Below are 10,323 nucleotides of genomic sequence, written 5' to 3' on the forward strand. Positions count from 1 at the left end.
CTGATGGCAGGTGAATGTTTTTATGGAGGGACTTGGGAGCTGCCAGGAGAGCACGGGGATCTGCAGGGACAGCGTGTGCCAGGGAGTCAGCAGTGACTGGAGGCCACTGAACACGAGCCTGTCCATCGTGGTGCCACCCAGAGATAATATCCTAAATTTGGGGGTGAACCAGCAAACGAAAGCTCTGCCACCCCAGGGGCCACAGCAGGCACAGGAGAAGGAGTCTGGCGCGTGATTCGTTTTACCCTCAGTGCACTCTCATAGACTGGATCCAGTGCGGCACCCAAACACATCTCAGAGCATTGGAATAAGGCAGGGTACCTCTGGGCACCCTCCATGGCCACATAAGAGCTTGAGTGGGAGGTGGTCAGCGGCTGTGCCCACCATCAGCCGGGTCTGCTCCCAGCTTGACCAGCAGAGCCCAACAGAGTCCCCCCGTGGCCCTGGGCACCAGAGCCCACGTGCTCTGCAGAGCAGCACCCCCAGCTCGGGGGCTGTGGGGAGCCTGGGGAGAGGGCGCAGGAATGGTCGGCCAGGCCAGCGCAGACGTGTTCCCCTGGGGAAAGGCTCTGTGGGGAGACGGGATGTCCCGGGAGAAGAGCAGGGAGGCACAGAAAGAGAAAGCCTTTGCTGCAGGTGCCAGCTTGGGGCAGGCTGTCCTGTCACTGGGGCAGCAGGAGCTGCCTGGGGAGCCCCAGGGCCAGGACTCTGTGCTGTGCTGGGAGCGGGCCTGGCCCGGGGGCTGCGGGCTGCCTGGCGTCAGGACATCCTGAGCATGCCCGCCAGAGAGACACTGTCACTGCCCGCCCTTTCCTCCATTTCCTTCTGCAGGGCCTGCCCAGAGCGGGCTTCTCCGCTGGGCTGGGCTGGAGTGAGAGCGGGGAGGTGGCGAGAGCTGGGGGAGAGCTGGGCTGGGCTGGAAAGAGTCCCAGGGAGGGAACCACCAGTTGAACCTGGAAAGTGTGTGAGGGTGCAGGGCGGGGGGACACCACAGTGTCCTTGCACAGCCAGGCTCCTGGCAGAGACATAAAGGAGCAGCAGAGCAGGGGCTGTGCCCGTGTGCGCTGGGCACCCCGCGGAAGCTGCCCCAGGGCAATTGTCACCCACCAGCCAGTAACAACCTCCACTTCCAGCACTGGCCTCTCACCCCAGCTCAGAGAGGTTGGTTGTCCCTCCATGGAGGGGCACCGAATGACGAGGTCAGAAGTCCACCTTTGCACTGTACAGACGAGATGTAAGCATGCACATCGTGTGTGTGCTGTAATACGAATCCGAGCGAGCCCAAATGCCATCATCTATCCCTGGGGGTGCCATGGAGGTCTGTGGGACAGACAGCGTCTTGAGGGGACTTCACGTTGGGAGTGACGTCCCCTGGGAAACCACGCGAATGCAGCCCCGGGATGTGCTTCCTTGAACAGGTCCCTGTGTCCACGCCTCGTGCTGTGGGGCATCTCAGAGGAGTGCGGAGCAGGGCGGCACAGCGCAGGGCTGAGGTGCCTGCCAGCCGCTGGGAATGGCAGCAGGAGGCCGGGGGGACACTGTGAGTGCTGCAGTGCTCTGCCTGTGCGTGTGCAAGGGAAGGGCTCCTGTCTCTGAACAGCCCTGTGTGTGTGAGGAGTGCGTGAGGCCAGCTCAGGCGTGGACACCTCCGCGAGCCCTGACGTTTCTGTGTGCCACTCCAGGAACAACCCCCACCGTCCCAGCTACATTCATCTCCCTGCCTTTGGACAGGCTCATTGCAACTGCCCCTGTCTGCTGCATCCCCCTCCCCTGCCTTTCTGGCCTGTCCCTCTCATCGCACACCATGGAAGCGGCAGGTGTGAGGAGCAAACCCATAGACGAGGGCAGGCTGGGACCTGAACAGCTCAGCAGTGACCCTGCGGAGAAGGGCCTGGCGTTCCAAGGGATGCCACCAGAGCCAGTGGCACATGCTCAAGGTTAGTAAGGCCACCTGCATATGGGGCTGCATTAGGAGGAGCGTGGCCACCCAGACGAGGGAGTTATCATCGCCCTTGACTCAGCACTGCTGCAGCCACATCTGGACTAGTGTGCCTAGGTGTGGGGTTCCCCAGTGTGGAGGAATGGGCGGAATTGGAGAGGTTCCAGAGGAGATCTGCCAGGATGGGGTTTGAGGCCTCTGTGGAGAGGCTGAGAGACCTGGGCTTCTTTAGCCTGGTGAAGTACAGGCTCAGGGCACCACAGTAGTACCCTGCAACTACTTGAAGAGTGGTTTCCAAGATGATGGAGCTTTTCTTGGTAGTGGGAAGAGAAGGAAACCTCCACAAAGTGCAGCTTGGAAGGTTCAGACTGGAGAGGAGGAGAAAGAACTCTGACTCAAAGGGTAGCCTTGTGGTGTAAGAGGTCACCCAGAGGGAGTCTGGATCAGCCCATGCCTTTGTGTTTGAAGGAAAAGCCAGTGAGCGTGGAGAGACATGTGTGAAGGTCTAGAAATGCTGGGGTGAGAGCTAGGTGGGAAAGCAAGATGGGTGTCTACAGCCTGAAGGGCAAGAGATGCAGGCATGGGACAGTGTAGGACAACCTGCAGCAGAGATGGCTGAAGGCTCTGTCAAGACCAAAAGGCTCAACAGGACCAAGGGCTTTGTCCCCTTGGCTAAGGCAGTTGCCTCTGCCACTGAGGCCTACCAGGAGAAACTTTCTTTTGAGGCTCTGGACTTCATTTCTTCCTTGCCCCTTCTTTGGGAGGCCAGGAGGTACCATAGAATTTTCCTACCCTTGGCATGGCTCACCCTCACATCCAACTGCCCCCAAGAAGAGCCCTGAGCCACGCGTGAGGGACAGGATCTGCCTTCCCAGGGCCTGGGCGTGAGGGCTTGGCCTTTCTGCTTCCTCAAATAAACCAAGGGTTTTCTCAGCATTACAGCCACCTGCACAGTGCCTTTGCCTACCTGCAAGCATGGCCTCCAATGATCTGCTCTAACGAGGCCATGGGGAGGCTTTGTCAGTAATGGTCCTCAGTGGGACCCATTAATACTTCAAGGTACTTTGAGTTTTACTTCTGACTTTGACTTCTTGAGAGGTTTGTTCTTTCTCCTCTCATCATGGGAGCTTCAAGGACTCAGCACCAAATACACCATGGGTGTCATTAAAATACAGAAAGCCTTAAGGAGCTCTTTCTCTTCCTGTAGTTTTCTTAAGGTCTTCCAGGCTTGTACAGCTAATTGGAGTCATTTCATAGTGTAGTGAAAGAGGAAGATTTCAAAGTGCACCAAATGAAAGTTATTTTTTAATTTAAAGTTTGTATTTTATTATCCTTTGGTTTAGAGAAGAGGTGATAGAAGCCTTCTCCAAGTGATAGTGATCCAGGGTGTCTCCTCAGGAGGTCTGGACAGGTAGGAGAAGCAGTCCCTTGAGGTCTGACTCTGTATGGAGAACTTTGCTCCTCACCTCCCAAACCTCATCATTTCTCTCATTGGCCATCTGGGACTTACATCACTCTTCCTTGCATCAGACTTCTCCACTGATCTCTGTAGCTGGGTGTTACAGCTCCATTGCACCAACTCCCACCTGCTCTCCTCAGAGAACTGGCTGCACACAGGCCACATAAAAACTTTTCCTATTTGCAAGCAAAGAAAAGCAAAGCATGATAAAGTTTCATAAACAATAAAACACACTCCTCAACCATATGCTAAGTACAAGCTGTCTCTAATGAAGTTGCCTTTCTACAAGGGATAATCTTATGAGAAATGTTTGAGATAGATACAAAAAAGTTAGCTCTAACCATAATTAAAGAATTGGCTAAAGAGCCAATGAGACTACTGAAAGACAGGCAAGCTTTTAACTCCCTGAAGCTCAAAGCAGCAACTGAGAAGGTGAGAGTTATCTGAATGAACAAAGAATAACGTCCGGAGAAAAGTAGAGACTGATGGAATGGGCCTTTGTCTAGAGAGTCTGCATCTGCAAAGGCGACATCAGAAATGGTCATTGTATGAGGACAGGTGAAATTATATGAAAGATTAGAGAAACTGAATACACCGTATAACAGGAAGAACAGTGGTAATGAAGTTACAGGGCAAGACCAATATTTCTTTGGAATATCCCTTTTGAAAGGTCATTGGATTGGTAGAGGTCTCTTGTGAGTGAGGACAAGCAAGAGTTGCACTCATCTTTGAAAGTGGCCAAAAGTGCAACCCAGGGAACCACAGGCTGCACAAGCTCACTTTGGTGGGGGGTGAGCCATTGCATGAGTGCTCCTGGGTGACATTTCTGGGCACCTAAAAGAGAAGAGCATGGCCATGGACTTACCAAGGGTAAATCATGCCTCGCCAACCGGGTTGCCTTCATGATGAAGTAGCTGCATTTGTGCATGAGGGGACAACAGTTGATGTCGTTGACCTCCACTTCAGCAAGACTTTTGGCGTGGTCTCCCTCAATATTCTTGTACCCAAGTTAGGCCATTCCAGTCTGGAGAGGGAGACAAACATATGGGTAACCCACCAGTTGGATGATGAGGCTGAGAGTGCAGTGGTGAAGGGGCCATGCTCTACCTGGAGGCCAGGGGACGTACTGGGGTTTGGTGAGGTGGCACAGGGGACTTTCCAGAGCCCTGTGCAGTTTAACACCGGTATCCACTGTCCTCTCAGGAACTTCATGAGATAGACAAAGGAAAAAGGCCAGGTCCTGCACCTGCGATAGACTGACAGCCTGCAGTGGCAGAGGGAGCAGCTCTGCAGAAAAGGCCCTGGTGGTGCTGGGGAACAGAAGGCAAAACAAAACCCAGTAGTGTGAGCTGGTGGCAAAGGCAGCCAGCAGTGTCCGGGAGTGTGTAAGAGGAGCCTTGCGAAGACAGTGTTTTAGGCTCTAAACAGAATTGAAAGAAAGCCTCTGACTTGGGTACTGTCAACTTAATTGCTAAAAGAGAGGGAGGTGGAGGGACCTCAGCATTTCCAGGTTCCTGCTGAAGATTTAAGGCCTCCGAGAAAGGAGCTGAAGAGAACACTTGTGAACTAGCATAGCCTTTAGATCGTTTCACATGTGAGGGCTCTGCTCCCCCATCTCAGTCATTGGCACCCAGAAACCTCACCTGCTTTTCCCTCCTCTCCTCCCAAAACCTGACCAAGTGATGGGAGGAAAGGCAGCAGAAAGGCCCCAGGCCTCTGTGAATCAGCCGGGGTCTGGCACCTGGAGGGCGATGGTGTCATTTCATTGGACACCCCATAAAGACTCAAGCTGGGGAGTGCCTCTGCAAGTCCGAACCAACAAGGTCCATGGCCAGGCAAGGCTGTGTCTCTGGCTGTGTCTGGAGACCCGAACACCTACAGCTTAGATGAAGCTGGGGCTGAACCTCAGGCCTGGGCTTCAGTGGTCTCCTGGGCCCATGGGCAGAGATGCAGGTGGAGGCCCCAGGTGATGCTGCTCAGGGCCATGAAGGCCTATGGATGCTCTCAGGGCCCTGACACTGCCATAGTGGACCCCACCTGCCAGTGCCCTCACTAGGCCAAATTCTCACTCCCTGATGTGCAGGGTCTGCTCTCTGCTACTCTCCTTCCCCATGTCCTTGGGCATGTGGCAGACCACAATTTCGTGGTCACTTCAGCCAAGGCTGACACTGGTCTTCACATCCCTGACCAGCTCTTCCTCCTTTGGGAGTACCAGACCCAGGTGAGCAGCAGTTTGGGTGGCCCATTCAGAAGCTGACCCACACACAAGCCGCCACCTGAGCTGTTACGGGTCCCATAGAGACCCTCCATATATCTGAGCTGCCCTGACACCACACAAGGCAGCCCCCACTCCTCATCTTCCCCATCGGTCTCTCCTAAAGATGTTTTATCTCCATTACCACAAAAGCCGTGGGAGCTGTCCTTCCCCACCTCAGCTCTTGTTCCACTGAAGTCACAGCTCTGTGATGGCACCCGCGGCTCCTGCTCTCTGTGGCCCAGGCTGGGGGCTTTGGTGCCCATTTGGGCTGCAGCCCCTCCGATGGGGCACCAGGGCCAAGGGCAGACTTGTCCCATGCAAACCTGGTCCCCAGAGATGGGACCCCGTGTGTGGAAAGGCTTTGCTTCCCAGCAGAGGCATGCTGGAGTGGGTGGCAGGTGGCAACAGAATGGTGGATGAGGTTGCCACCCCGAGAGCAAAAGCTGCAGAGCCCAAGGCCAGAGAGAAAGAGGCGTGGGCTGTGCAGCCCCGGCAGGAGAGGGCTTTGCGGTCCCAGGTGACTCTGCAGCACCGTGGGGCCTGTGCCAGAGGTGGAGCTGATCTCCACGAAGGACAAGGTGCTGCTGAGAATGTCCCTGGGGGAGGACAGCCTCTGATCCTGCCACACTCTGGACATCATGCTGGGGGCCAGCTGGCCAGATAACACGTCTGCAGAGAAGGACCTTGGGGTCCCAGAGGAGAAGCAGCTGAGCAGGAGCCAGCAGTGCACCCCCGCGGCCAAGGCCAACAGCCTCCTGGGCTGCATTGGGAAAAGCATTGCTGGCAGGTGGAGGGAGGTGACCCTTCCCCTCTCCTCAGCACTGGTGAGGCCCCATCTGCAGTGCTGTGTCCAGTGCTGGGCTGCCCAGTGCAAGACAGTTGTTGACCTACTAAAGCAAGTCCAGCCAAGGGCCACAAAGCTGCTTTAAGGGACTGGAGCATCTTTCACAGGAGGAAAGGCTGGGAGATGTGGGACTGTTCAGTCTGCAGAAGAAAAGGTTTGGAAGGGTCTTATTAATGTTATAAAGTACCACCTGAACCCAAGAAAACACTTTTTGACTGTGAGGATTGTCAATCACTGGAACAGGTTGCCCAGAGAGGTTGTGGAGTCTCCATCCATGGAGATATTCGAAACCCACCTGGACAAGGTGCTGAGCAACCTGCTCTAGCTGACCCTGCCTCAGCTGGGGGTTGAACTCCATGATCTCCAGAGGTCCTCTCCAATCTCAACATTTCCGTGAGTCTGGGCGTATAAAGGAGAAAAGAGAGACAGAAAGAAATGAACAACACATGGCCTTGATTGTAAATATGGTGGGATCCATGGAGGAGAGGACCCAAGGTGGAGCAGGGCAAAAGTGTGAGGAGGAAGGAGACGAAGCGATATTCTTTACTGACTGTTAACCCCCTCTTCACCATCCCCCCTGCTCCTCTTGGTATGTGGGTGGGTAGATGAATTGGGAGCAATGGAGAAATTTGAGCAAGGAGAAAGTGTGAGGAGAATGGCCTTTAATATTTTTGTCATTGATTCTCACAATCCCGATCTTTTTTAATTGGCAGCAAATTAAATTGATCCCTGGCAAGTCAACATGTCTTTGCCCGTGACAGTAATTGGTAACTGATCTCCTTGATTCTCTCTTCACCCATGACATTTCTGGTTTATTTTCTCCCTTTGTCCTGTTGAACTGGGGGTGTGAGTGAGTGAGCAGCTGGGCGGGTGTCTGGCTGCTGGCCAAGGCTAACCCACCACAGGACCGCTGTGTCCAGTTTGGGGCTCCCCAGCACAAGAAAGACCCTGACAGACTGGAGCGAGTCCTGCAGAAGCCAGAAGCATGGTTGGGGCCTGGAGCACATTTTGGCCAAGGAGAGGCTGAGAGAGCTGGGATTTTCTGAGAAATCCCTCAGAGCCAACCACTGGGGCAAGGACCCAGGCCAGTTGGTGGGATCTCAATCAATGGAGATTTTCAATGTTTGTTGAGACAAGGCCATGAGCACCTGATCGAGCTGGGGCTGTCTGAGAAGGGGCTTGTCTGAGAGACCAGCTGTGGCAAGAGCTCTGGGACTTGTGTGTAAGAAGTGTCAGCAGGAAACTGGTTCCCTTTTTATTAATACTGGCGGTGGAGTTGGGTATCAGTGAGCCCCGGAGGAGGACAGAGGTGACCAAGCAGCAAAGGTCCCTCCAAGCAGCAAAGGGGTACAACCAGAGGTGGAAATGGCCAGTGTGTGGGACTCGTCTGGGATGGTTTTCCCAGGACAGCTTCCCCGGAGTGTCCAGGGAACATGGCACAGACTGGGCCTCTCTCTTCTGCACCTTTAGCACCTTGCTTCCTTCTCCATGATGCCTGACGCTGCACTGTGAGCAGCCTGCTGTGTGCCCCCACCCTGCACACTCACACAGCTGAGCTCTACACTGCTGCTTTCCTCTCCCGGGCACTTCCCAGCCCAGCCCAGCCCTTCCCCACCTCTCCCCACCACCTCTGCCCTCTCCCCAGCCCAGCCCAACAGAGCAGCCCAGCCTGGGCTGGTCCCACGACAGTGCCCACCGCAGGGTGCTGCAGAGCTCTGGGCACTCACCCCACGGCCCCAGCCCCTCTGAGGGGCACAGCAGCTGCTGGGGGGCACACAGGGAGCTCAGCCTCCCCATCAGCCCCAGGGATGGTGCTGGCCCCAAGGGCACGAGGAAATGGAGGCTACTCACTCGCTGCCTCTCCTGAATTCATATTGCAGGTGATGCCCAGCCCTGGCTGAATTTGCCCCCTCCTCTGCTCCCACCAGCCCCACTCCCCACGACAGCACGACAGTCCTGGCCCTGGGCCTCCTCCGGCACCTCCTGCATCTCTCCAGTCTCCCCTCCCTCTGCCTGCTGGCTCCCCACTCACTCCCATGGCACTGCAGAGTCCTTGTCCATGGATACGTCAATTTGGTTCTTTCCTTTTGGGGGACTTCACCTTGGAGGGTGTTTCACCTTCTGAGTCTCCATTCATTGCAACCCCAGGGCACGGGGTGAGTCCCCATCCTCTCCTCTCCTCACCCCTCCAAATTCATTTCCAGAGACTCTGGTATGTGCCATCAGTCTTGTCATCCATGAAGGAACCTGAGAAGATAATGGGAGTTCATGGACCGTGTCCCCTGCCATTGGACACCAAGGAGAGAACTCTTAAATCCAGACCGTTTGGTCCAGTGGAATGCAGCTTGACTCCCAAACCATTGAGAACAAAAGGAGAAGAAGCTTTCTGAAAGACCAATTCCTTGGACATTTTCGTGGAAGCAACTTTGAAGGAAGAGCCCAGCCTTCAGACACTGCACCTGGGAGATCCCCTTTTATTGAAGAGCTGCTTTTGCACATGCCACATCTGACACAGTGTTGGGCAAGATTCAGACACAATAGTATGAAGCCTCAAGACAAGTAGTATAAAGCCAGAAAATTATATATAATAAGCATTATCACAAGAATAAAAATAGAGCCATGGCCTAAGATAAACTCTGGGGACTGTGCAGAGAAGGGGAGGCAGGTTACTGTCGGTGAAACAGCGTCCACTGGGCCAGTTTCCTTAGGGCCTCCTTGAGCTCCTGGTTCCTCATGCTGTAGATGAGGGGGTTCACTGCTGGAGGCACCACTGAGTACAGCACTGCCACCACCAGATCCAGGGATGGCGAGGAGATGGAGGGGGGCTTCAGGTAGGCAAATATGCCAGTGCTGAGAAAGAGGGAGACCACGGCCAGGTGAGGGAGGCACGTGGAAAAGGCTTTGTGCCGTCCCTGCTCAGAGGGGATCCTCAGCACGGCCCTGAAGATCTCCATGTAGGACACCACAATGAAAACAAAACACCCAAATCCTAAACAGGCACTAACCGCAATAAGCCCAACCTCCCTGAGGTAGGAGTGTGAGCAGGAGAGCTTGAGGATCTGGGGGATTTCACAGAAGAACTGGTCCACAGCATTGCTGTGGCAGAGGGGTAGTGACAATGTATTGGCCGTGTGCAGGAGAGCATTGAGAAACCCACTGGCCCAGGCAGCTGCTGCCATGTGGACACAAGCTCTGCTGCCCAGGAGGGTCCCGTAGTGCAGGGGTTGGCAGATGGCAACGTAGCGGTCGTAGGCCATGACAGTGAGGAGAGAATACTCTGCTGAAATGAAAAAGAGAAAGAAAAAGAGCTGTGCAGCACATCCTGCGTAGGAGATGTCCCTGGTGTCCCAGAGGGAATTGGCCATGGCTTTGGGAACAGTGGTGGAGATGGAGCCCAGGTCGAGGAGGGAGAGGTTGAGGAGGAAGAAGTACATGGGGGTGTGCAGGCGGTGGTCGCAGGCTATGGCGGTGATGATGAGGCCGTTGCCCAGGAGGGCAGCCAGGTAGATGCCCAGGAAGAGCCAGAAGTGCAAGAGCTGCAGCTCCCGCGTGTCTGTGAAGGCCAGGAGGAGGAACTGGGTGATGGAGCTGCAGTTGGACATTTGGTCCCTCTGAGCACGGGGACCTGTTGGAGGATGAAAACACAAGAAGTTAGGGGAGACTCTCTGAGTAAAATCCAAGCCATTTCCCACAGCCCCTGCCCCTGCTGCACACCCCCCCTTTGCATTTTCCAGGAATCCTTCCTCAGCTGCGGTCTGGAGCTCTGGTGGGTGCTGGCTGAATGTGGCGTGAGGAGCAGGGCCTCTGCCCGCTGGCTGCCGAGG

General features: G+C 55.0%; 1 protein-coding gene across 1 annotated transcript; it reads right to left on the bottom strand.

Annotated features, from left to right (window-relative positions):
* Positions 1-9,165: 9,165 nt before the first annotated feature.
* Positions 9,166-10,101, bottom strand: LOC142076211 (olfactory receptor 14J1-like). The gene has a single exon (XM_075138591.1). It carries the CDS (start codon positions 10,099-10,101, stop codon positions 9,166-9,168), a length of 936 nt encoding a protein of 311 aa, XP_074994692.1.
* Between the last annotated feature and the right edge of the window lie 222 nt (positions 10,102-10,323).

The sequence above is a fragment of the Calonectris borealis genome, unplaced genomic scaffold (genome assembly GCF_964195595.1).
Source record: "Calonectris borealis unplaced genomic scaffold, bCalBor7.hap1.2 HAP1_SCAFFOLD_35, whole genome shotgun sequence".
Lineage (NCBI taxonomy): Eukaryota > Metazoa > Chordata > Aves > Procellariiformes > Procellariidae > Calonectris > Calonectris borealis.